Here is a 27,916-nt window from a genome sequence, read left to right on the forward strand (position 1 = left end):
TTGCAGATCATCACGACTATCACCGGTGAATTACTGAATCTAGATTTTAGACTCATCATAATAGTAGTTGAGATCACTGTAGCTGTAGCTAAAAAGGAAAGTTGGTGTTATTTTCTTTCATATGAGCCATTGTGTACTTTCTTGTTGAGACACGACAAAATGTATGGCATAAGTTTTTTCCTCATCCACACTTGCTCACAAATGAGAAAAAATATGTGAACTGGTTCCTTGTTGGTATCCAGGGTGAAGTCAGCAAGCCTGTTTTGTATAGTCTTCCAGCCTTCTGTTTAAGCTGTAAATGTATCTGTTGAGGCACCACTGAAGTTACAAATGCTAAGCAGCAGAAAGTTGAGAAAAATAATTTGCCAAATAAACTATTGCACAACCCAAATGTTTCACATTTAATATAACTTAATAAGTTTGTTTTTGTATGTAGTAAAAGCTACAAACAGCTGAATTGTCAATACAGAGCGATACAGTCCTCTATTTGTAATTTATGTGCATTTTAACAAATATTTGCTTTTTGAATTTTCGCTTCATTTCTCAAGAAAAAGGAGCTTGTAAAAATTCATAGTTTTAGATGGAGGCAATAAATTTCTCACTTTCACATTTAATGATTTAAAAATAGGATGAAACATTTTTGTTTAAGCTGTCAACAAAATAGACTCGCTGGCCTGAGTGCATATCTGTCTCGGGTGAAAAAATGTGGTGTCTGTAAGAAAATTCCACCACAAACACTGCTTTTGCTATTACAAAAACTAAAATTTTTAACTGCAAAAAAATGAAATAAACTAGTGAGTGAGCTTAGGGAACGGTGGTACAGAATAACCTTACAGTTGAAATAATGTGCAGCGCAATTACATATTCAAGGGCTGTAGCTGGAATCATTCACTCAGAAAACATATATTTGATCTGTAAACATCCATGCTGGAGATGACTTGATTCTCCTTTCCGATTTCATTTTAATATTCTAAGACCTTGTGCAATGTGGTTTTCTATCGCAGCAGGCTGTTCTGTTTGAATGATTTTTCCTATTATACTGCAGAATATAACACTACATCATTTCCAAAACATTACTGAAGGAGTGTGAAGCTCTACTGTAAACAGAAGTGAATCAAAAGGATTAATGTTTGAAGCTTGAATTGCTCTAACATTTGGAACAAATAACTTCCTTCAGGAAGTGAGCAAAATCAAACAGATGTGTCTGGCCAGAAACATTATCACATGAAGAAAGAGAAAAAGACTGATTTGTTTAATTTTTGTACAATGCAATGCTATTGAGGTGGGAGGGGGCTGGAAATTAATTGGGAGCAGCACAGCTTTAGCTGGACAATAGTTGCTGATCTGTGAAAGAAAAGATGCTGGGTTACTTTTCTATAACTTTTCAAGTCTAGACAGTGCTAGGCAGTGTTATTTTTAATAGCCCAGCCTGTGTGCTTGGCTGAATGCTGTCTTTATGATAAGGTTTTCTCCTGTGAAAACAATACTCACTGGCTTTCTAAACCCCATGTACATCTACAGGTCCCACTCTGGTCATTACAGAATATTGCTGCTATGGTGATCTTTTAAATTTTCTGAGACGGAAACGAGATTCATTTATTTGTCCAAAACATGAAGAACACACAGAAACAGCAGTTTACGAGAACCTTGTACATCAGGCAGAGCACGCGGCGTAAGTATGACCTGATGAAATGTATTTGTGGTTTTAGAAGATTGGGAAGGAGGAGATATCAAAGTTTATTATGGATAAGAAATGTGAAGAATCCTTTCATGCAGCAGGCTTTGAAGGTTCTTTGCTGTGAAAGAGAACAATTTAATTAAAGAGACGATTTGTACAGTGAGTGGTTTATTCTAACAGAGAACAATTGATTGTATACACTCACTGTTTTACTTCTTTATCAAATTTCCTGTAGTTATTTCATGCAACCTGTTGGCTCTAGTCTATGTACGTATTTGTGTTTATCATTCCTGTTAAACACTGGCAGTCTCATTTAGCTACTTGAATGACAATTCCCCCAGTGTTGGAGTGTTAATACTCTGAGCTCTCCTAAGTTCCTGCCTTCAGAAATGACTTCTTGCTGCACACCAGCACCTTACAGTATCAGAGGCAAGCTGCCGCCAATAGTTTGCTAGGTTTTGTGATGACACGACCCATGTCACGACTCTGAGATTGCTCTTGTACTTCTTTTTCAGTTACTTCATCTGTATATTTTTAACTGCTCTGTTTTAGATACAAGCCCAGAGCTCTTTCCAAGTACATTTCCAAGCAGATGTCCTGCTCACTCCTTTCTTTTGCAAAGTGAGAGAAACATAACCAAAACCTAGGGGCTGTAACAATAACTGCCCGTTTTTATTTTTAGTCTGTTTATTGCCCCAGGGGGCCCATTACTTTGTGTTGGCAAACACCAAAGAGCAAAGCAGACCCTTAGGAGGTGGTAAAGTCCTTTGTCCCAGCAAGACGTAGTAGTGGTGAAGCTGTTTGGCAATATATGGATATCTGGTGACGCCCAGGGAGGTTGGGACCACTGAGATGATGATCGCTAATCTGTGATTTGCCATTGGAGGTGTGCCCTCTTTTCAGTGCAGGAATCTTGCTGCTGGAGCACATTTTCTGAATGCAGGTTTTAACAATGGAGTATTTACCCAATTCTCATATTAGTATTTACTGTAAGGTTGCAGCTGCTAAATGTGTCAGATGTCTTTGTGGTGGTGACTGAAGCTATTGGTGATCTCATTGCTACTTTCCATGTTAGCTCTGTGGCTGCATTTATTGTTCATAAACTAAACAGATATTTCAGGCTAAGGGTGGGCATTCTAATGGCAATGAAGTGAAAAACAGCAAAGTACATCCACCATTCCTAAAGGTGCCTGACTTTATATTTATAAACCAGATAGTATGAAAATCTGTACATTTGAATTATATATAGCAATAAGAAAACTTAAAAAACGTAGCAGATGGCTGTCCCAAGCCTCAGCTGATTCTTTGAAATACATACAAATCCCCTTTAGAACTTGAGAATCTCTGAATTTAACATTTTTTTACCATTTGTCTTCTGCATTTCATTTGCCACTTGAGTTGCTGAAATATTCTGTTAGAAGTTGGCCTAAGCAGGAGAAGGAAGCATCAGCAGATCCCGTGAAACATCAGGATGTTAATTTATAGAGAGTGAAGTCTGTATAAACAGTATACATATAGAGGTTTTGTTTGCTCACCTGAGCAAACTCCAAACTTTGCGATGTATCACTAGCTGTACTGACAAACTTCTCTTTCTGTACAGGCCTTTCCTCATCTTTTTTACGCACCTATAAGTTTCCAATCTACTGATAATTTGTAAAGCATTACATTCAGAAGGCTGGCATAACTTGGGCTCTTTCTTTGGATGGCTTTTGAGACCTTTTTCACTAAACTATATTTCATTTCATCTGCTGTCTCTACAGTGATGTTGCCAATGAGTACATGGACATGAAACCAGGAGTGTCATATGCAGTCCCACCAAAAGCTGATAAAAAACGACCAGCAAAGTCTGGTGAGTGCAATGACAAGGAATTCTGTTTGCTGATGGGAGTGCAGAGAGAGGGGTTTCCTGCATTTTTTCAGCTTTATCATACTTTTTTCTCATGGATGGGGACAATTAAAACTCATTAGTTGATACGAGAAGGCTAGACAAAGAACAGTATGCTAAATTAAGGTGTCTTGTATTTCACTGCACTTAAGTGGAGTATCAGGATTAATTTTTGCTTTTTGGCAATGAGCTTTTTATGTGACTCCAGTCTGGTACTTATTCAGATCACTGTTCTGTTTAAGACAATTCTGTTTCTAAATGAATACACTTTCTCCACTTTAAAACTGTTGTTTATATTGTGTAGGATCCTATACCGATCAGGATGTTACCCTCTCTATGTTGGAAGATGATGAACTTGCTCTAGATGTTGAAGATCTACTAAGCTTTTCTTACCAGGTGGCAAAGGGCATGAGCTTCCTTGCCTCCAAAAATGTAAGTTAAGAATTTTTCAGAGCTGGAAAGAATCAGACTTCTGATTTCCTTTAGCATCACTTTCAGTGTTTTTATGTGATCCACATGTTTAAATGATGAATATTTTTGTGTTCTTTTCAACAAGCACTGCAAACTCTTATGCTCCTTCTTGGATCTGAAGCATTGGCTAGTGTTGGAGTTCTGTACTGTACAGAAACTAGTCACAGAAATGTCAAGAGAAGAGACAGAGGGACTGCAGCGAAGTATGTTTGTGGTGCCCCAAGGCTCCACTAATGAATGATGTCATGTGTTGGGAGATGGCAGGTACAGCTGCCTCTCTTGGGTGGTGCCTCTTACAGGTTTGATCTTCAGCCCTTCTTTTGTTTCTTGGAGCATCCAAGTAGTTTCATGAGAGCTCCTAATGGCTTGAAAGGCACTGAAACCCATAGGAACCCTGAGGAGTTATTTCTTCAGGCTTCTCTGGCATATAGCAATTAAGTGGAATTCATAAAAGGAGCAGAAGCCAAACATGTGGATACCTACAAACACAACTAAATCTGGAGAGTCTAAGATTTATTCTCTGTGGCGCTGCTGGAGAGTTTACAAACTGAAGAACACTATGAAGACAGCTGAAAAGCTATATATTTGCATGAGTTTTAAACAACGCTGCACTTGCTACTTCTCTCATACAGAATATTGCCTTAGACAGGGGAGCTGTCACATTGCATGCTTTATTATCATTATGGCTTAATGTACAGGATATATCCTGTTTTTTCTGAAAAGATAAAATCAGCCTAGAGACCCACAAATTATATTTGTTGGCTACCCTGAGCATAACAGACAGTTCTCTGGGTTTCATAGGAGAGGTACTGCATAACTGAAAGGGATGTGTATGGAACAGAAGTCTTAAGCACAGCATAATTATAATCTTGCAATGGATGTTCTTACATTTTTATTGGAAAAATGTGATTTAACATGTAAACATTGTAACTAACGTAGACACAGGATAATACAGGTGCACCTTGGATAAAACCCAAAACCAAACTTACACAATTTTAAGGAAAATAAAGTAATCCTGAGATCCTGTGTTAGTAGTGGGAAATGTGTCTCTAATTCTGCTCCAAAGGAAGTCCGTGGTAATATTTGCTCTTGCACTTGTTTTTTTTACCCTGCTGTTCCTCCTTCCAAACCCTTTAGTTTATTTTTCATCTGTCAACTTCAAAATAAGCCTGACAGGCAAACACATTATATTACAGATTTTAATGATTTTCACTGGACTCTTGCGGACATCCAGTGCTTTGCACACATATTCTTTATTTCTTCTTGTTTTCCTGTAGAACAGCACTAGGATTCTCTAAGCATCATTCCTCGTGACTGTTTTCTTTATAGTCTTTCCATTGATACAGACACCACGGCATTGAGTAGCAAAGGCAATAGGGAATGTAACACCCTCTCACCATGACGTTGGGAAGTAATGTTCAGTATCGCTTTAGCAAGTGCAAAATTGGCAGCTTTATCACAGAATTATGTTGTACTACGCTAACACATAACTGTGCTTGGTCCTCTTTGGTCATAGTGTACATACACACTCTTAAGTCTAGCTAGTAAATGCGAGTAGTGTGGGCTGATAGATAAGATGCTTCTCCACACATACCAGCAGTGCAGAAGACCCAGCTGCTCTTCTGCAACTTCTGTGTCAAGGCTCAGAGGCATAAAAGTGCCTCTATGCAGGAGTTGGGATAGGAGCCTCCCCTGGGGGGATAATTCCCGTATTAAGCATGTGGTGCCTCAATCACAAGACAGGGCTTCCTCCAATGGACAAAGTCTGTAATTCACTGCAAACTGTACTGCTTCTGAAGGAGCAAGGCAAAGACATGCTGGATGCTTGGCCGTTCTCTTACTGCTTCAGTGCAGTTACACTCTCAGCTTTACATAGGCAAACTGAAGAATATGTTGGACTGGGATGTGAATGAGAGTCCCCTGAGACAGTAATTGTCGTTAAAAAGAGTTCCTGATGTAAGCATGCAGAAGGGACAGAGATTAAGTTGCTTATGCAACCTGCAGCCATTTTCTGAGTTTGGTTTGTGTAACTCTTGATATTTTAAGTAGTTTTTAGGAAATTCCTGAAGTTTGGTATTTTGAGGAAAAAGGGAAAAATTGAACCACCTTCAGATATTTTTAGGCAGCTGTGCCCTGCATACTGCATACTATCAGTAAAGCAGGAGCTTAACACTCCCCTTTCCAGATGGAAAATATATTATTTTGTTAGAAAACTACCTCTGTTCTGTAACAAAGGCACATGAGCTCAACAGTTGCATGCAGAGAAAAGTGACTGCTGGGAAACTTATCTGTAGCTGCAGTTACAGACATGTGCACACTTCTCCATTGAAAACTGGGATATAAGCTGGCTGGGTCACTGAACATGTGACTGTTCATTGAAAGATACTAGCATGTGAAAATTCACAGTATTGTCAAATCCTTAGGTCTGCTTATAAAGCTCTCCTAGGTAGTTAATAACTCAGGTCTTCCAGAGGAGTATTTCTGAAATGGGATTTGATTTCCAGACTTGTGTGCTTTGAAGTTTAACCATAATTTTCCCTATTTTCAGCTTTTCAATACTTTTTCCTTAACCACAATAGTTATTTAATAGAAGACTGGAATTATTTTAGAAACAAACCACATTTCCCCCTTATTTTTCCTGTGCTAGGAAACAAGCCAGTGATTTTTTTGATAAAAAGTCAGATAAAAAGTACATTGAACTTCAGCTTCAAACATGAAATTCAAATTCAATGTGACTGCAAGTGGTCTTTTATAAAATAAATGCAAAGACAACCTTAACCATGTGGATCAATGTCACGAGAGTAGAGATACTACACTGGAATGTTTAATCATCTGAGTAAGCTCATTAACACATGGCTTCATTATGACTTTCAGCTTGCCATAAAATGCATAATGCACTAAGTTATATAGCTAAGTAAACATGTAACCAAGCAACAGCCTGTTAAGGATATTACAAAATAGCTTTGTTTGTTTGTTATTTAGTGCATTCATAGAGATCTGGCTGCAAGAAATATTCTTCTAACTCATGGTCGAATAACAAAAATCTGTGACTTTGGCCTGGCAAGAGATATAAGGAATGACTCAAATTATGTGGTCAAAGGAAACGTAAGTATATATGATACTTTATCCACCTGTTTTGAGTTACAGGACTTCTTCTTGTCTTGACTTGCAAAGTCAAGTCTTTCTTAAGTGGAAATCTCTAGATTTCCCAGTTCTGATATACTGCATATCAATACTGGTCAGGAATGTTAGGAGAGGCAATTCCTGACATAGATGCGTGTGCTGACAAAACCTTTGGTATATACATGTTGTTATACTGCAAAAAAAGTGCTGGTGTCTAAATGTATGTTGTACTGGAGGAAATTGTTTTGCTGTACCAGTGTAACACCCAGTCTTTCTGTTATATCTGAATATACTAAAAGCTACAGCTCTGTGAGTGATTGCAAGTTTTGCCATTGGAATATTCTGGTAGCCCAATCCTAAATATAATTATTTTGAAACTTTTTCTTTGGGCATTGCTATATTTGTCCATTACTGAAATAGTTTATTTTTAAAATATCTAAATAATCAGAGCTTTGCATCCGGTTCTTTGCTATAAAGCATCACTCAGACAAAAGAAACTGAATTCTGAAGTGTGAATTTATTGATTATGGCATAATGGAAGCCAAAAAAGCCTTGGTTTTATCTGATGACATATACAGATTTTAACTTCATGTGTGTAACATACAACTTTGACTTGCATCTGTAATTAAAACCCTGTGACAAGGCTGGAACAAGACAGTATATTTCGATGAGAAAGTTTAAAACCTCCCATGTAGAAGAGTACACTGGTGTGTACTAGGCATCTCCAGAGGTACAATAACACTTTGAAGTGATGCAGATTACCTTGGCAGTACTTGAAGTGCCCTTGAAAGTGCTAGTGCAGTAAAAGGAGCCTTACTACAAAAGAAAATTGAGTCTGTGATTAAGTTTGAGAGATGTGTTATGAAGCGTAGGTATTTTGCTTCTCAAACTGATTTGCAGTGCCTGGATTAATGTTGTAAGTCTGCATCAGATATATGCAGCCATCCGCTGCCTTCTGAGTATGCAGGTTTTCACTGGTACCATTTTTCAAAGGAGAGAAGATCCAGGTTGGCCAAGGCAGCCCTTTTCCCCAGCCCCACTGGGTGCTCCAGCGGCTGGTCATTAGTGAGGGACATGACAACACACAAACTGAAGGTTGCCCATCCAGGCAATCCAACACCTGAGCATCTCTCACCACAGTGGTTTGCCATGCTCAGTTAACCTGTCGGTCCATGGCACCTCAGGTATCTGAGATATCTCTGCTGCTTTGCTGTCACACAGTGGTCCCTGGTGTCCCAGATACCTACAGCATCCCTATTTTAGGCTACAGGAGAGATGGGTTTATTTGTTGTCTTCAAAACAATGTTGGTACCAGCCACTGAGTGCCTAGAAGTTGAGGTTAGGGAGCAAGAGGAGCAGAAATTATTCAGGAATGGCTGTCCTGGCAAAATATTGAGTGGCATTTAGTGTAAGAAAGCTGCTTTCAGGGTCAGGTCAGGAGCTGCTTGATCAGTCAAGGCTCCTGGGAGTGGGAAGTGAAGGCCAGCAGCTTAGAAGGGAATTGCATTCTGTGATTCTGTGAAGGGAAGTGGGCAATAAGTAATTATGTTTTACATGTCTAGGCTACCCTTTAAGTTTCCTGAGTTGCCCAAGAACAGGATTTTATGTAGCCTGGAAGGGTCAGAGGAGGATAGGCTGCAGCTGCCTGGGGAGAGAGGAAGCAGTGGCTGCAGGAGGCGTCTGGTTGCATCTGGCCTGATCTTAAAGGAGATGAGGAGCTCTGGGGCATCACTGGCTGTGGACGCTGCTGGGAGGCAGCACTGCTGACAGCAGCTGGGGGCTCAGCCAAGAAGAGAGTTTACTGTCTGTGATATTCAGGAAATAAACAACTTGGGTTGTCTCTCTGGTGAGCCAGCCCATGGCAAGTGCTGCCTTTCCTCCCCCTCATTTAAATCTTTTCCTTTCCATTTACCTCCTTTTCTATTTCTTCTTCTTTCCTTACAAGACATCAAGGCTTTTCTTGGTTGAAATATATCTTTGGACCCATCATTGCAAGACCTCTTAAAAGGAAGAGATCTGGTTTCTCCCACAGCAGGACAAATGCAAAGGACAGAATTCTGACTAGCTCCTATAGTCAGACAAGGAAAGGGCAAAGCAGGGAGAGGAAGGCGGAAGCAAATCCAAAGGCTTTCTGTTAGTTAGCATGCCACACAAACTTATGAAACATGTCAACATATATTTCTTTTGTGTAAATTTTCTTCTTTTTTTTTTTTTTTCCCCTGGTACACTGAGGAGCTAAAGCAGATGTCTTAACTGGTGATTAAAGCCTTAAAGCATCTTGACTACATGAATCACATCTGTGTTCCTATGGTAGCCAGTCCATGGAATAAGACTTGCATGTTTGCATAAGAGACCATGCCATGATTTTATATATTATTTGCTCTGGATTCTTGCAGTCCCTTATAAGTAAGACAGAAGAAATCACACAGTATACAGAAAATAAGAGTGCAAGGAACTGCACGAGTTTGGCAGACTCACTAAAAGATAGATCAATAACCACACAGCACTTGAAGACTCTAAAATGCTGAGATTTCCATTTTTGGTTGGATACTTGTATTTCTTGATATAACAAGTATTTGAAGCATGTAAGATGTAGAAAAGGTTAATTTTATCTTGTAAATGTTATCTTGTAAATTTTGTGTGCCCTATGTCCATTGTCTTAATTTATTCCCTTTTCTCTGGAAAGGCTCGTCTTCCTGTGAAGTGGATGGCACCTGAAAGTATTTTCAATTGTGTCTATACCTTTGAGAGTGATGTCTGGTCTTACGGGATATTGCTTTGGGAGCTCTTTTCTTTAGGTAAGCTCCTTCAAGACCTGTACTTCAGGTGATTTCTGTTTCACCTTGGTTTTACCACAAATGCAGAAATCACATTGTTCCTGTGCTCTCTCAACAGGAAGCAGCCCATATCCAGGGATGCCTGTGGACTCCAAGTTCTATAAAATGATCAAGGAGGGATACAGAATGTTCAGCCCTGAGTGTGCACCACCTGAAATGTAAGCGAGCACCCAGCACCGCTAATCACCAAACATCAGCAATGATACAAAGGAAGAGAAGCTTCCATTATTGTGTTAAGGCTCATTGCACTGCCCTATTGTCTTTTTTGTTTTTTTTTTTTTCAAGTTCTTTTCACTTTTCAAGTAATTCATGTTAATCTAACTAGCAGAATACATGCCTGTGTTGTTACAAGCAATGAAATGCACTCATGCCGTGTGCCATCTTATTACTTTGTCATGACATCTGCTCTGTGTCAATAAATTATTGACAGGTCACAGAATGTAATTAAACATTTTTAATTCAGGTCAAGCAGTCAGTGAGATTTATCACGAGCCTCTACAGCACCTGCATTTGTGCTGTACTTCCTGACAGCAGGAGGACCAGCTACTGAGCTTCTTTATGAGCCATCCCTAATTCCCTATTTTGTAAATGGATCAACACTTAGCAAGCTGTCAAGGAAAACTGCCCCCGGAGACTCCCATTAGTATTGAGTCCTTTATCGTCACAAGCACCGGTGTTACCAGCACTATTTCTATTCTTAAAAGTCATTTAAAGAAGATAAACTGTGAGACTGGGTCACAGTTTTCTGTGAAATAATAATGGAAGTGAGATGAGAATTCTCAGGAGTTCCTCTTCAGCAGTAGTTAATTTCAGTATCTTTGCAGGTATGACATAATGAAGAGTTGCTGGGATGCTGATCCTTTACAGAGACCCACATTTAAACAAATCGTACAGCTGATAGAGCAGCAGCTTTCTGATAATGCCCCCCGGGTAAGTTATGGGTCATCATATTTTTGGAGTCAAAGCAGTTTCAAGCAAGATGTTAGACTAGAGCTATATGGAGCAAAGAGCCTGGGACCTTCATTAATTTTCCATTATTAATTATGTAGCTTTGCATTGTAAGTTTGGGTGGTAGGAAGGATGCCTGGGCTACCTGCTTCTGCTTTGTTGTGCCATTAGACAGTAACTGTCTAAGCCCATGACTGAAACAGGTACCAGCTGGAGAAGACTCTGGATGGTTGATGTTTCTCACTCAAAATAGACCTAGCACAACAATTTTGTTGTTATAAAATGCAGTGGTACCGTATAAATTAATCTTATCTTAAACTATGAGAAATTCTATTCTAATAGGAAAAAGCTGAGAAATGAAGTATATTTAGCTTTTATTAGAAGAGCTTTCTGGATGAAGGGGTTGAGCTTTCGGTGCCCTTCTGCCTCTTCTCACTTGCTTTCCCTAGCAATATTTATATAACTTTGGAGATATGTCATGGCAAACGATATTCACTGCTCTTTTGACCAAAGCTTTTTCTCAAAGAGTAACTGGACAAAACAGTCCAAAGAAAAAGTGGAGGCACATCACAGACTTGGATTTTCTCCTGCAATAACATAGTGTGCTATTGGGGTTTAAAAAAGTTTAAAACCTGGTTTAAAAATAAAGCTTCCTTTTACCTTCTGGATGCCTTGTTTGGGCACTGAGTAGATGGCTTCCTGGCGGTTTGAGAAGAAAGCAAACTAAAAGCTGCTGGCATTTGATTGCATCCTGTAGTGTATTTTGACAGGTGCAGGCATTACTAAAACAAAAGCAAGAATGCAAAGGAAATATTAGTGAGGTTTCTGGGGGAGTTTGTTAATAATCTGAGCTGTGGTTTTTCAAGCTCAGTTGAAATTGGGTGTGTAGTTGGAAGCTGCGGTGTTCTTAATAACTGAGTTTGAGATCCTTGACTGTTTTTTAAAAAGAGGAGTTAAGCCCAAGACCCTTTGAATGTCTTTAGATTTGCAAAGAAGCACCTGAGCTGGTCTGTGCCATGCTGGTGTGTAGGACCCAGTGGGAAAAGGCTGGGAAAGGAGAGCTCTCCGACTAGGTGTGCAGGGAGCGGTCTGCACAGCTTTGATGCCGGTCTTTGGCTTCTGCAGGTTTATGCGAACTTTTCAACTCCACCTTCCAGTCAAAGAAACGCTCCAGATCACTCAGTGAGGATTAACTCGGTGGGTAGCAGTGCTTCATCTACTCAGCCTCTCCTGGTACGTGAAGATGTTTGAGTGGTATCTGGAAGAAGAGGACCCCAGATGTCGCTAGCTGTTTGTATTGTGCAGGGGGTGAGAGAGGGACGACTTCAATAATTTCTCTTACTTTTATTCACTACTACCACTGTGTAGCTGAAATGTTGTTGTAATGCTGTCCTTTACCACACACTGTTACACATAAACTTAATCTGCTGAGCACGGTTACAGGCATCATTGCAATGTTAACTGAAGCTGTATATATTTTGCTGTATTGTGTGTATTTGCAGTAGAGAGCCAGATCGGAAGGAAAAAAAAAAAAACAACACAAAACAACCAACAAAAATATCCTGAGCCAGGGTGTGGAGTGAGATGACTACAGATCAAACCAAATCTGCAGTGATTCTTCTCTGGATCTGTGCTTGGAAAACGTACAGTCATTTTCTAGTTGATCTTGTTTTGCTGAATTTAAGAAATAAATTAATATGAAGACAATAGATTTTGTAAACCCCTTTCTATCTCCTGCCAAGCCTGAGAAGCTTTCCCAGGCAGGCATTGTAGACTGGAGACCAGGAAGGGTGCTGGGTGTACCTGGGCAAGAGAGGTGAGGGGACTGAGACCCTTCCAGAGTTGGTCTGCACAGCAGCAAACATTCTTGGGAGCTCTGGGGTTTGACCCAGCAGAGAGGAGAAGAGCATGAATCTTCATCGTTATTTCCCACCTGTGCTATCAGCCTTGCAGACCAGTCACGAGGTTTCTGTGGGTATACACGCTACTGCCCACTGGCCCGTTCCCCACCAGGGACAGAGCTGCACATTGCTGGGTCTCACCCCACCAGGGAAGCTGAACTGCTCCCGTGACCCCTGCCTGGGGAACCTGAGGTCTTCAGTGTTTGTTTTGCTCATAGTTATGCCTGAAAGTGTTCACCAAAGATAGGTGGGCCTTGCCAAGTTGGTCAAAATAGAGGAGGAGGGCTGCTTCCAATAAACTGTGTGTCTGGAGGAGAGGCCGTTTAACGAGTCATCTTATCTAAGCAAGAGCAGAGGCAAAAAATTCTCTCCTGGGGGCCCTCTCTTTATCTTGTCCTGTGCAGGTGAATCTTTCCCACAGGCAGGCTTGGATAGTGCTAACTGGAAAGGGCTGTTTTCTCCTGCCCTGAGTCATTTCACCATTCCATAACAGTCCAGAGGTCATAAAGAAGAGCCTCACTGGGAAGTCCTGAATCTATGAATGGGATAAAAGAAAGAATTCCTTGAGTCTTGTCTGACAGACATGAGGCTTTGGGCTCAGTATCTGTTGAGCCCAGGGTCTTGCTCACGTATCTTCCAATCCAGTTTCTTCCCATTGGAAACACTGCTAGTTCTTTTCTCCCTTTGTTTCTGTCCCCTAGAAGTTGCTAAGGGCATTGAAAGAAGCATTTATCAGAGGCAGAGTACTAGTTAACTACCTATTTATTTACGATGCACTTAAGCACTCTGTAACATATACTTTACAAGGATTTTGGTTGAGTTTACAGGCAATTTAAGTGTGTAAGTAACTGCCCAAATGCAAGGTAATTGTAAATACAGACACTGGTAGTATATTTTGGGTTATGATGAATACCATGCTCCTTCTATGACTGTGCATTTGGTTACCGTTACAGGAATCTGTCTTTCAGAGTTAAGTCAAAAATTAGCCATTTGCACTTAACTTACTTAAGCTGTTGCACCTTTCCAAAGTTAGCCAGTTGTTTGGAGGCACTCTTATGCATACTTGTAGAGCATTTTCAGTTTAATGCTATAAAAGCTCTTTTGTGTTGGCTTTCAGAGCAACTGTAGACAAACTAGTTGTTATGATTATAGATGTCTCGGTACTTTACGGACACTTAGCGGAAAGAGGTTTGGGTTTTTTCCTTCTTGAAATTTATATTTTTATAATTTGGGGAATTTTGAAACTTATTTTGCAATGGCTTAGTGTTTTGAATGCGTTTATGCATTGTTTTTGTAAATATGGAAATGTAGCAATAATGTCCTTTTGACTATTCTCAGTCCTTGAGTCTCAAAAATATTTTTATATATATATATGCAAAAACTATATGTATAAATATGTGTTTGAAAGTTTATGAAACACTTATGGATATGTTGCTCAGTTGTAGAATTGCAGTCCAGAAAAGTTCAAATAAATCTGTAAATATGTATTCAAATGCTACCGATGTGTACTATGTTAAGATGGAATATTTTCATGTAAGTCTTAATAAATTCTTAGGTTGAAGCAAAGTCTCAGTGTCTGGCCACATAGAGGTCAAGTTTGGCATTCTGCAGCATTTTTGCAAGTGTGTGCCAGAAAACCTTAACGTTTGTTTGTTATGCAAGTTCTTTACCTGTGAATATATGGGAGAAATACTTGGAGACTTGGATGCAGCTTTATTCTGGAAAAAATTGCAAGTATAAGATTGATCCTGTAGACTGTTGGTGCTGCCTATATGTCATGAATAGTATTATTTAAAACTGAACAAAAATCTCTCAGTGTTATCAAGGGCATGATTGCAGAGGCAGCTGGAGCCACTCAGAGGTTGCAGTGATGCTGAGTATTCCCGCTTTGCTCACAGCACTGCGGGGGAGGCAGTGTGAGGTACCCACCGCTGCTGGAGCTGTTTCCTGTGCCGAGCAGGTACCCCGCAGCTTAGTGGGTGACCCTCTGCTTTAATTACCCCAGGACTGAAACCTGTGACTCGCCTGCTGATTCTGATTGCTTCTGCTGCAAAAAGCTTTGTGCAGTTGGCGTGTGGTTTAATAGTAGGTACAGACCATATGAGCAAAGTTTTCAGAACTACCCTACCAAAGGCCCTACTAACTCATGTGAGAGACAGACCTCAACTGTTTTGGTCCTTAAACATTTCTGTTCTGTCAGCAGACCTCCTTGAAGAGCTCCCCTCCTTCAGAGTTTCCGTTTTAAAACAGCTTCCTTTTTTTGGTTTTTTTGTTTTGTTTTGTTTTGTTTTTGGTTTTTTTTTTTTTCTTCCACACAGGTCTTGATCATTGTTTGTTAAAACTAATTAAGGAAATTAAAAATTAATTTTGTCAGGAGGCACAAGGCACAGGCTTTGCCACAATTAGCATTGTCATAGTTTTCTAATAATGCTTCAAAAGGTACCAAGATTGTGGCTGATGTTGAACCATTTTTTCTCCTGTCTTGCCTACCCCCCTTCAAGCAAAGTAGACTTCATAATGGCATACCAGTAGCTGAATTTGTACAAATCATTTGTGAATTCTCATTTAGCATAGCCAAAGGAGCTATTTTATGTATTTATTTGGTTAGCATAGCACGTCTTTTTTTTTTCTTTTTCCTGAAATGTTTCGCCTTTTCAAGCAACCTAGGATATGGCATCTCTGCTTTCTGAAAAAAAATCTTTCTCCTATTTTCTTACTGCAAGGCTCACGATGATTACTGCCTCCATTCCTGTTCATGGTCACATGGACCATTTCCCCCTGAATTATTTTCTTGTGTGAATTCTAAGCAATAGCTAACATGGAAAAGCACATCAGGGAGGCATTTAATATGTATTTTATCTGCCCTTCAAAACATTATTGTACTCAGATATAAAGAGAAACCAGCACGGACCATTAGGACCCAGGACCATCATTGGACCAAACACCTGAAGGGAGGTTACACAGATGAGTGATCCAGATGCTTTTTCACTGGTGCCCAGTGACAGGACCAGAGGCAATTGGCACAAACAGAAAGACGGGAGGCTCCCTCTGAACATCAGTAAACACTTTTTTTACTGTGAGGATGAATGAGCACAGGTTGCCCAGGTAGGTTATAGAGTTTCCATCTCTGGAGATACTCAAAAAACACCCAGACATGGCCCTGGCCAATCAGCTCTACGTGGCCCTTCTTGAGCAAGGGGATTGGGCCAGATGAACTCCAGAGGTGTCGTCCAACCTCAACCCTTCTGTTATTCTGCAATCAGCAAAGGCACTTTGGAGAATCTCATCTGTAACACTCACTTGGCCAGAAATAGAAAAGAAAATCACACCCTTACAGTGAACACTAGAGAGTGACTCTTCCTCTGTTGTCTTTACTATCTACAGACAGATATGCTTGTAGGCTCTGTGGGAGAGAAGAAGAAAGATCATGGAAACACCACAGTGTATGTGGAGTTAGTGACCAGTATATGCATCACCAGCAGCAGATATTTTTGGTTTTGGTTCTTCTTCACATCTCTATGTCATATATATCTTTGGGAAGGTTGTCTGTAACTGGAGACATGGTCACCAGGGAAGGACCAGTCACACCCTGGACCAAAATATTCACAGCCATCACTGGAGAGGTTGGACACCACCATCCTTAATTCTACTGTGTTGTAGGCTGAAACCAAGAGTGAAACGTTTCCCCCTTCCTGTATATGGATTAGGAAACTTCCTGTTTGTCCTGTGAGGAGGTCTGGGTCTCAACAGAAGACAAGGAGCAGTTGCATAGGCTTTTTAGCCCCTGGTTTAAAACTGCAGTTGTGACAAACACATGAAAATCTAGTCTGCAGTTCTGTTGTGGTTTCCAGAAACTTCTGTAACTATGAATAATGATTACAGATGACCTTCAATTGACATGTTTCATGAGCACTAATTTCTTAAAAGATTATACACTGTAACTAGTAAGTTTATGTCCAAAAATTACTCTGAGGATATGTTTTCTGAAAGACTGTCTATATTTCAGAAACTGATTATTGGTCACTTTTTTTGATGAGAACTATTGTCATCTGCCAACCAGGCAGCAGAGATGATTTACCAGCAGCAACACCTCCAGTGACTTGACTTTTCTGTTGGTGCCCTGGAAATCATTTTAGCGAGGTTGTGACAGGCAGCGGAAACCAGCTGACCCCGAAGAACCTGATGGGCTTGGAGCCTGCGCTCCTTGCTAAGCAATGTCAGCAGCAGCAGATAAGGGGTTTGCGTGACAGGTTTAACGCTATCTAACCATCAGGTCACCACAGCGTGCAGCTTCCTTCATAGATCAGTACACATCAGTGTGTACTGCAAGTTACCCCAGTACTTTCTCTAGCTATAGGAAGTGCAAAATAATCTTTGGCTTCCCACAAATACGTATGTTTTGAGAAGTACCGCCACCAGTGGATGGCTGCACTTCTGTGAATTACACTGCATGTGCTTTTGGCTGGTCCAAGTATCGTCAGTGGGCAGGGGGCCTTGTTCTTAGTATGTGGTTGTGAAGGGGATTGGTGTGGTCATCAAAAAAGAAGTTGGCTTAGCAGCACTGTGGAGCACTCACTTTTGGTGATTGAAATAAAAAGTGACATTTGACTTAACTGCTCAATGTGGGAGGAGGGTGGCTGAGCAGGGCTGCCAACCCGGGTCTAGCTGCCCACTGGGCTGGGGATGAAAGGAGTGAAAGACATTCCTCATGCCTCCAGTCCATTTGGTGCATTAAAAGAAAATTTTAAAAGGGCAATAGCAATCTCCCAAATGCTGTTTTTGGCCTTTCCTGGTTTGAGTTAAAAGAGCAAAACAATTAAAACTCATTTATGAGATGAAAACACACGTGTATTTTCCCCTTCAATCATTTTTCATTCAAAAGCTGTTCACATTTATCTTCTTTTGGTGGGAACAAACATTAGCCAGTCACGTTGTTCCAGAAATTAGTGGTATTTGGAAATTTACAGAATTCTTGTGCAGCATGTTTTGGGTTTCAGGTCACTCTAGTAGACAGGAGGTTTCTGAACCAAAGCACCAAAACAAACACTTCTCCTTGGACTAGAAACAAACTAGATCAAAAATGGCAATTGCTGACCAAAAACCAGTAAGCAGTTGCACAGCCCCTGCCTACCTGAGGGTAGCCTTGAGTTGCTGCATTTCTAAGACCAGTAGAAGCGTGATCAGCCCCTCATGCTGGGCACCAGCTCATGTCCAAGCCCAGAAGCAGTGGAGGAAGAAGCATTGGCTTTATCCCTTCATAATGCGGACCTGCAAAGCCATCCTCACTCATCCCAGTGTTTGCAAGTGGCTTCGTTTTGACGGAAGAAATGGAAATTACTGGTGTCATACGTTTTAGCTATTCAATCTGGGAGAACTAAGACACTAAAAGAGGGGAAAACATTAAGTCTGTTTTAGAATACCTGCTCTTTTAGTTATCAAAGTAAATGTTTGTAGAGTGTGTTTGTTAGCGTCCTTTGAACTATCATGATGAAACCAATGCAGTAGGATAGAATCAAATTGCTTCACTACAATTAGTTATACAACTCATTTTGGAAGTTTTATTATTTTCTTTTAGAGCTTCTGGGATTTTGAGGCATAGAGAAAGTATACAAATATGAGCGGTACCCTTAACACCCCCTGACAAGGAAATTAATACAATCCCAGGGTTATAATTACTTTTTAGAAGCTCATGGTTAATCCACTGGAGATTTCAGAAGCCTGGGGCACTACTGGGGAGCACCTGAGCCTGTCCATGGGGAATGGCGGTGCAGAAGTAGAGTCCTGGGTTAAATGGAAGCAGCTCCAGCAGCAGCCCAGAGGACACAGCTGACCAGCGCCTTTCTGCATCCCCTCTGGCAATCAATTGTCAGCCTGTTAGTGACTTTCTAGGATTTCTAGGCTCCTTTGAATAGCAGCAGTTGTTTGGGTTTCACTAGTAAAGTTGCAGCAAAAAGAGCCAAGCTGATTTTGGCCACTCGTGGAAAACCAAAACAAACCAATATTTTTTATCATAAAAATATTATTGCAAGATCCCTCCAGTGCTTGCATTGCATGTGGCACAGTCCCTGCAGGGATGCATCAGCAGGACCCAGGGCAGCAGGAGCACTGGGACCCCACCATGGGGATGGGCATCCCCAGCAGCACTGGCCCTGGGCCCACCAGCCAGCTTTTCTCTGAGGCCACGTACAGCACTTCAAGGGTCAAGGAGGATGTCCACACTATATCTCAACGGTCCCCTGCAGAGAAGCCACCAGCACTTGACACGGGACAGGGACAGGGATTTCTCTAGGAGTGGTAGGAGTTAACCCAGGGGATTTACCTCCCAGGTGGCCTCTATTACTCTGCCGGTTAATCCCAGCAGGAAGCATATTACCTGCTTCCTTACAGCCTCTGTCCCAAAGAGCTGGGAAGAAAAAAAAAATTATGATCTCTAATGTTCTTTGCTTTTTTTTTTAAATTGTTGCTTAATAAAGTTGCCTCACCAGCCTCAGATCTTGCTGTGTTTAATATTTTTTTATTTTCTATGAAAGCCTAGCAGTACAATATTGGAGAAGATTCTGTTTTTCTCCAATATTTTTTCTCCAACAAAGCACTCAGAGCCTGTCTCTAGCAACGGGGAGGCTCTGTCTCCCTCCTTGGGGTGTGTGTGTGCTTGTGAAGGCAGGGCAGCTGCAGAAAGCACCATCTGGCAGGCAAACGCTGCTGAGGCAGGCGGCGAATGGCTTTAAGAACAAATTTCCCTTTAACCATCTTCGGAAGCTACTGTTGCAATTACGTTGGCTCCCCAGGCCGTGTGATGGTCATGTGTGCTGATCACCCCCTAGGCACTTTTCTAATCACAAGTAATGGATAGATCGACCTCTTCGGGATCAAACCGGCACTGTTAGCTCTGTCCCGAGCAATGCCTCTGTGAATGACCATGTGAGGGTGGTTTGGACCTACTCCTGTCAGCTACTCAAAGCAAAGAGCATTTAAACATCAGTTCCTGAAGGGAAGGAGGGCAGGGAGGGAGAAGACTGAAGGAGAACCACGTTTTGTCATGTTTTTCACAGAAGAAAATTATTTAGAACTAAATACATCACACCTGCTTTCTCAAACTTTTACCCTTAGTTTAGAGTTGGAGAGAGGAAAATGAAGATCCTGATAGAAGGTCAAAGAATTTTGCATTGTACAGTGAAGGGCCATTGGTAATTTAATTTAAAAAGATGAAGAAAAGATCTGTTAACCTGTTGGAAAGTAAGAATTTCGGCCCCCTCATTTACCATCTAGCATCTGGACGCTTCAAAGAGTCATTTATATTAGATGAGAAATATCTCAAGCCACTTAGATTACAGAAGAAATATCTTAAGAAATAACATCATAGTATCACCAAGGTTGTTTTCGGGCTTGATGTCAGCAAGTCTTGTAGAGCAAGACGCAGCCGGTGTCACTCGCCCAGAGGGCGCGTGCAGATTTGTTGTCTTTTCAAGATTCCTTCTTCTGATACCAAAAGCCTTTCTGGAACAGAGCCTAAATTTTCATCCGAGCACAGACCTACGCACAAATTAGGACTGTGGATGAGTACCAGTGCTCCTTGCTTTCCCACCTGAGCCTTCTCCTTCCAGTGGAAGAACAGATAGGAAGAAGTTGCAGTTTTATACTTGCGTATGATGAATACAAAAGCAAAGATGGCATGGAAAGCTGTGGACCCCACTTGCACTGTGCCTTGAGATCGTTATGGTCATATGACAAGCCATCTAGATTGTTTGGCACCCGAATTGTGATCTGTGGTTATGTACAAGCCTAACCGCAGTGATACCTGCAAATATGGTTAAAGCTGATCTGCAACATATCAGCTAGAGAAGGAAACGTCTCTGCTCCTTTGCACGAGGAACTTGAACAAAAAATCGTTTTGTTTCTCCTCCCTGAACAAAAAAACAGCCTCTGGGGCTCAGTGGAAGTTTTAGAAAACAGGTTAAAAACAGCTTTTCTACACTAGAAGCATTATTATTCTCTGGGGTGGCTCTTTCTCCAGTTATAACTACTAAATAGCTTGACCATCAGATAGATGGTTATTTAAAATTAAAAAGAGTAATTTTTCTGGTGGTAGATTAAACTTGAATTACACATTGGCACTCATTTGTTCTAGGCTCAAATTCGTATCAAAATACAAAATCACACAATGCCTCAAGAAGTGGGAAGGAGGCAGGAAAACCAAACTTTGCAACATCGGAGCCGACTGGCTGGGCTGGGCAGGGCAGAGTGTCCTGAGAGCGCAGTGGGGACCCTCTGCGAGGGGCTGGCAGCTGCCCAGCCTGACGAACAGCCAGTACTGGGGCAACTGGTTGTGTCTCCTGTGAAATCCAGTGTAGCTGAAGGTCATTCCCACCCTGTAGAGAAGTGGGGGCAGACTTCTTGTAAACCCATGTGGAAGGGGAAGCCACCATAGCAGCAGTTTGCAGGAGCGAAGAAGCCCTGCCATAAGGCTGAGTTGTAAGAGCCCTACTAAGAGTGGGATCTGTGGTGTCAGACACCCAACTAAGACCCAAAGCCTGGGGAGATTCAGCCTCAAAGCTATAACATCTATATGAACAGTTTACAGTGATCATGGCAAGGGGAGCAAACTCAGAGGGAAGGGAAAAGGCTTTCCAAGCTTCTGGGACAAAGTGAGGGCTCACACACCCTTGGCACTGCTGGCTCAGCCTCTGCCAACAGCAGCCACCACCCTTCAGTGTGGGCATCGTGAAGGGTCAACCTGTAAGAGCAAATGAAGCAAAACCAGGCAAAGCTTCATTTGACATTTATATAGGCAAACACAGCTGCAAATGGTCACTTGGAACTTCAGATTCAAAAGCTTCTGCAAGGGCTCAGGCTCCTTCCCTGTCTGCCTCCTACTGCTGTTAGCACTGGGCTTGACACCACGTCAGTCCTGTGCTTGTCCCCCATAACTCATGACAGTGTCAGAAACTAATGGAAATGAGAGATTGCACATTTAGCTGGTCACTCTAGCAATCTATGGTGCATGATGCCAAAAACAGAGAAGTGTTGGAGATGGGCACCCTCTCGAGTGCTGGATCTTTGCATAATTACCCTTCTCTGCATCCCTCGAGAGCCCTCATAGCTGGGAAGGCAGGATGGTTGTATCATATGACATCAGGACACTTATCTAGTGACATCTGAGACCCCAGCTGTTTCCCTGGAAAACTAATGCTGGCATTTAGCTTTGCAGTCCTGGGCAACAGCCCCATCAGCTGCTTCAGGGGAGGCTGGAGACAAGTTTCCTATCACATAGACCTCGGGAATAGCTGCCTCGTAGGGGAATGCGTCTTCTTTGCCCAAGGCAGTGACTGACAGTTGGTACCCTGCAGCATGAGGCTGGATATTTATTCTAACTTTCCATCCTTCCCAATGTCATGGTGGGTAATTGTGATGAATATCTTCCACAAACTTTCCTTTCTAAGAGACTGAAAGTAAGCAAAGCCTTCTTCAAGAGAAAATGAGTCAAATATTTTCCTGTTTCCCTGAGCAGTTTTGTGCAGACTAGATGCTATTGGTAATGAGGTTCCAGGTCATCTATTATTTTGGGTACCATCTGCTGCAGTGGGAAATAACAACCAAATGTATTATATAAACACCATATGAATACGATCCATTTTGTCTAATAATGTCCAAATCCTCTCTCTCAGCTAAGTATATGCTGAACTTGAAAAGACCATTCCTGTACATCAGTACAGCTTCGGAAAGTCTATCACTTCCAAGCAGATACATGCAATATAATTATTTTGCAGATTTTAGCATTTTACCCTAAGTGTGAAAAGTCGGTTGTACAGGGCTGCTGTGACAGTCAGCTATAAGTCTATGCATTATGACTTATGCATATTATGCATATTATTACATGACTATGCATGACAGACTTACCGTGGAGACTTCACAAGAAGAAGAAATACTTCAGTATTAGCATTATTCTTCCACCTAGCCTTTGTGCAACATTTTTCATGCTGGTGTCCAGAGGGCTTTTGTCATGAAAAAAGTTGTGATTATTTTTGAGAAGGCCATTGAGAGAACTGTTTTGCCAACTGCCCGCAGATGCAAGTTGCTAAACTAACTGGTCGCCTCTGAGGACGCTCACTGTTACTAAGCTAGCTACTGCCAAAGCATCATCTTCATTACGTTTCCACCAGTGCTTTCCAGCACCCACCTGTGGCCCTTGCACATCTGCTCCTCTTCTCATCCATGCCTGCCCCAGAAATATGTGGGAAGAAGTATATAAAGAGGATAAAAGTAGATCAGCTAGATGTTCTGAGGGTTCATAAGACACATATTCTGTACTGTTTTGTCTGCGCAGTCAGAAGCAGCAAGCTGGAAGCACTGTCGCACAGTTCCTGAGACAGCCTGGCACAGGAACCGCCATCACACAGCTCCATCACCTGAAGGAAATGCTCTGGGGGCAAGAAGACACAGCAATTTGGGGTAATTGCACTGCTAATTTTGACTGGAAGGAAAAAATATCCTCCTGCCAAAGAAGTAGTTGCCTTTAACTACTGACAGCAGCATATTACCTTCCAGTTTTTGTTTTTTCTGCAACTGTAATTAATTGACTCCGTTGTAAAATTCTAGATCATGAATAATGGAATATATTAAATAAAAACAAGCCTAATACTGATGCCTGTGCCATTCCATTAAGGGCCTTATTGAAACAGAGGTAGTTCCCATTACATTTTGATTAAAGAAGTTTTCAATTCATGAGGCGATGCTTACACACAACACAAACTAGCATCTGGTCCTTTACCAAGTAGGATTTTATGCTCGGTGGTAAGAGAAACCAGCTGAAATCAAGAGCATAGTATCTTGTGCTTCCTACTTAGTTTCCTGACCTGTTGTTCAGGGAACAGCAATCTGTGACTCTGACTGGAGGCAGATCATTTAAGGAATTTTTGTAACCATATTTCATTATATTGTAAGATTTCAAATCAGGTACATAATGACTGCAAAAATCACCTCTTGAATTGGGTGGTCAATAACTGCATAGATCACCTCTATCTTAATTTTCCTGAAGCTTACCTCTCAGGATTTTACGTTTTTATTGAAATCTTTCCCATGGTCTCAAGGGACCAGGGAGAGGCAGCACCATGGGGAAGCACCGTGGTGCAGCCAGGCTGGGAGAGATGCAGGAGCAGGGGTGAGAGTGGCTCCTCCTTGCCTCCCACCCAAAATGTACGGAGTTGTTTCTCAGCACCAGCCTCTTCCACCTGCCACGCACCGATTCTGTTTTTATGCTCTTATCTTCAGACGGCATGTCGTGACCAACCATACCTTTTGGGGTGTTTCCTTCTCCTTTTCCACCCCAAGTTCCTGTTTAGAAAACAGGTTTAAGTAGCCTCTCACTAACCAGATTGGCCACTTCTTTCTTGAATTTTCCTCTCCAGTGCAACATTGCCTTGTTTCAATGCCTTATTTTCAAAAAGAGTCCTAGGACAAGGTCTTTCTCCCTCTTTTAGTTTCAGGCATCACTTCATCTAATTGCAACACCATCAATGCAGATCCAGTAAGTGGGGCTGGATAAAAGGGAGCCCATTTGTGAATGCTACATCTGGTCACAACTCTCTAAGCCCTAAATTGCCTCCTACCTCGGGCCTGACCATGGTGAAAATATACTTGAATAAGGGAGAATTTGGCAAAAGGTAAAGCACTTTGCTCCCTGTTAAAAAAAAAAAAAAAAAAGGTAGCTGGCAAACTCAGTTGAGAATTGTGAAAACTCACCAAAAAATCAACAAGACCTCTTCTGCAGAGAGCTTCACCCTTGGATGTGAGCAGCGAAAACACACCTAAGCCCTTAAAAAAAAAAAAGCTGGTCTGGACAAGGTTGTAAACTGGGGTCTTCACCAAGCCTTGTTTGTATTGGTGTTAAAGCAGGTGGAAACAGTCAGTTCAAAGGCAATGACTTTTGAAAAAACTCAGGCACAGCATCTATAACACCCCCAAAAAAGAAGCAGATCAGCTAATTGGTTGCACCTTTGTCTTACTTTTTACTGCTGGATTTTTCCCTTTTCTTTAGGAGAAAAGCCACAGAAGAACACGTGTTTTTTTGGTTGGTTGGTTGGTTAGGTTTTGGGGGGGGGTGTTTTGAGGGTGTTTGTTGGTTTTGCTTTGGTTTGGTTTGGTTTGGTTTTTAGTACTTGTCTATCCCTGGATATATGTTTAGGTTGGTTTAGATTGTTCCCATTTTGGAAGTCAGGTTTTGCATGGTGCATTACTTTCCAAATCATTACCCAAAGGGGTTTTCAAATACATTTCAGCATAGCCAGGATCACAACTTACATCTATTTACTGAATTTTTTTTTTTACTTACTTATATTCATAACGTATATTTATTTACTTGTATTTGTTTGTTTGCATTTATTAATTTATTTACTTTGTATATATTTAGTGAAATAGGTGCATATGTGAAAACATACATAAAATACTCTTGTGCTGGGGCAAAGAAGCAAAATCAACATTGAAAAAACAGATTTGAAAGACATCACACATTTTGTGTCTCTCTGTGTGTGTGAGTGTATATTCTCTGGGTGCATAATTTGTCTGTTTTAGTGGGGTGTGATGCTAATTGCAGTGAGCTGAATATGGACTTTGTGTGTGGATTTTCCCCTCCTGAGTGTAAGACCATTTAGGCTCCATGTATTTTCAAAGTAAAATTAGATGCTCACAGAAGGTTTACAGTAATTCACTTTCAATTTAGAGCTGGTTTTCTGAACCAGAACAAATAAATGGCATCTGTTGCCCTCAAAATGTAGTCACCAGGCAAAAATCAGACATCTCTGAAAATGGTTATTTTGGCTACGTAATCAAGCAAGCAATTATTGCATTATGTACAAAGTATGATCATACATTATTAATACATTTTCAGAGAAAAAGGTTTCAGTAAATGTCGTTTTTTCTGGCTTTTATGGTACTCAAGACTCAAACGTAATTCTAACTGACTGAAAATACTTCATGGTTTGTCATTTTCCAGTTTAAGATGCAGCTTGGTTGGGCATGAGAGACAGTGAGGAACGAGCAGGAAAAACAGAAGGATATGGACATTTGTATAAGTGATTACAGATATCCTTCCTATGTGTCATGCGTATCCATAGCCAGAGAGCCAATTTTCCAGTGGAAAAGGATTTAATGAATGCAAGCAGTATAGTGCACTGTGCTATATACAGGACATTGTATTCACAAGTTCGGATACACGACCGCACAGGCATTTTTCACCGAGCACCAGAGTTTCACGTGATGCAGAGAGAATATTTTCAGAATGGGGAAAAGAGCCTGAGTGAGGTGTTCACTGACCTTTGATGTCCTGGGCTGCAGTGACTTTCCAAAATAATTTCCATCTTCAAAAGCACCTTAAAGTGGGATTAATTTCAGTTAATTTTGGCTGTCTGAAAGTCAGGCATCCTGGCCAAGCTTCCACCCAGTTTATTTCTGCATCCGACGGCAAGACTGTTTCACCTGTCTTGGATGCTTCACTCTGTGACAGGATGAATCACTCAAGCCTACAAAGCTGACGTTTATACTGCAGAAGCTACGGGAGTTGAATCCTTTAATCATTAACAGTTTCAGACAGTTTTTAAATGACTTCTGGAAATGGAAACTAGGCTTTCAATTAATTTTGGGAAGTGAATGTTGCCTCAGCCCCAACATGACCGAGCTGTACAGTCTTCTTGTTGAGCTGCATGCCATAATCTCATGCCACCAGCTGGAAGAGAGATTTGCAGCTGAGTTTTGTGGCAGGATCTTTCTGGGTCCTACTCTGCTTCGTTTTCTAAAAGATGCTTGAAAGCATATCCTAAAATGTCAGCAGGAAAGACTTGCGCCTTATGGACAAATAACCCAGACTGCATGGGGACTCATCCATCCAGATTGCTTTACAGATAAACTCAAAAAAAAAAAAAAAAAAAAAGGCAAGATTTAGTTGGGAAAGATCTGCCCAAAACTTCTGTTACAGTCACAGAGTCTACTAGAAGTTAGTGTACAGTCTGTGTGCACGTCTGTGTGTGTGTGAAAACATTGACAGGCAGGTCTCACAATAATCAGCTATACAGATTACCACTATTGGGTGGCAGTACCAAATGCCATGGGATAAATTCGTCCTTGGCATGACGAGGGGTAATTAATCCTAAATGCACCCCTGTGATATAGATAAATATTATTATTAGCCCAGTTTGACAGACGCAGAGACGTGTTTTGCCCTTGGCAGCTCAGCTTTCCAGAAGACTGACTAATGTAATTTGTGATGGAGGATTACATGATGCTCTTCAGATGAGATTTCTTGTAACATGACAATACTATCCCATGAAGAGATGTGCGGGCAGTTAGTTAGCATTTTGGAAAGCTGATCCCCAGCTAGAAAATTCAGGAAGCAGGTTCATGTTTGGGTGAGCTGAGAAACCTTTAAATCCAGAACAAGGCAGTGCATGTGCTAACACAAATGCCTCGGGAAGGAAAACTTGCTCTTCAGTAACGGAAACTTTCTGAGTGTCTGTTTCCTTTGAAAATACACATTTTTGGTACATAAACACCAGCTCTGTTCAGTGCTTGAGGTTTTCTATAAAATGGTCCCTCCTGGGGCTTTAGGGCTTTCCCTGAAGCACATAAACCATGCTAACACAGAGCCTGAGCCTGTCCCCCTCCCCAGCAAATTTGCTGATAAAGACGGAGACTTAGTGACCATCGTCTCAGTGTGTCCAGTGAAAGAGTGCTGCTGGGTGTTGGTAGGTCTCACAGGTGAGGAACCATTTTAAAATCATATCTTCAAAGATGTGCTATCCATAGCATGAGGACATTTAAATCATATACCATATGTTTAGCATATAAAGGCTTCAACACATCATAGCAAGTTCCAGCTGGACAGACAGCTTGTATGCTGAAGGAATTTCCTCCATGGTGATCTGTAAAGCCCACAAGCTATATGTATGTCCTGCATGTTTTCATTCAGTGCAAATACTTTTAGACCATAATAATAATCTGATATGACACAGAAATATAACTTTCTTGGCAGAGAATGAAGCTTGGGAACAAGCAAGATCAAACAATTTAAATTGGCTGGAATTTA

The 27,916-nt window shown here is 41.2% G+C and overlaps 1 protein-coding gene across 1 annotated transcript in view; it reads left to right on the plus strand.

Annotated features, from left to right (window-relative positions):
- The window catches only part of KIT (KIT proto-oncogene, receptor tyrosine kinase), a 57,829-nt gene extending 43,488 nt beyond the window's left edge, over positions 1 to 14,341 (plus strand). The window contains exons 14-21 of the mRNA XM_065837214.2: positions 1,522 to 1,672; positions 3,439 to 3,527; positions 3,868 to 3,995; positions 7,017 to 7,139; positions 9,844 to 9,955; positions 10,053 to 10,152; positions 10,819 to 10,924; positions 12,068 to 14,341. Coding sequence (XP_065693286.2) covers positions 1,522 to 1,672; positions 3,439 to 3,527; positions 3,868 to 3,995; positions 7,017 to 7,139; positions 9,844 to 9,955; positions 10,053 to 10,152; positions 10,819 to 10,924; positions 12,068 to 12,193 — 935 coding nt within the window. The 3' untranslated portion in view covers positions 12,194 to 14,341. The remainder of the gene's footprint in view (positions 1 to 1,521; positions 1,673 to 3,438; positions 3,528 to 3,867; positions 3,996 to 7,016; positions 7,140 to 9,843; positions 9,956 to 10,052; positions 10,153 to 10,818; positions 10,925 to 12,067) is intronic.
- The last annotated feature ends 13,575 nt before the right edge of the window (positions 14,342 to 27,916 follow it).

This window comes from Patagioenas fasciata, chromosome 4, assembly GCF_037038585.1.
Source record: "Patagioenas fasciata isolate bPatFas1 chromosome 4, bPatFas1.hap1, whole genome shotgun sequence".
Taxonomy (NCBI): domain Eukaryota; kingdom Metazoa; phylum Chordata; class Aves; order Columbiformes; family Columbidae; genus Patagioenas; species Patagioenas fasciata.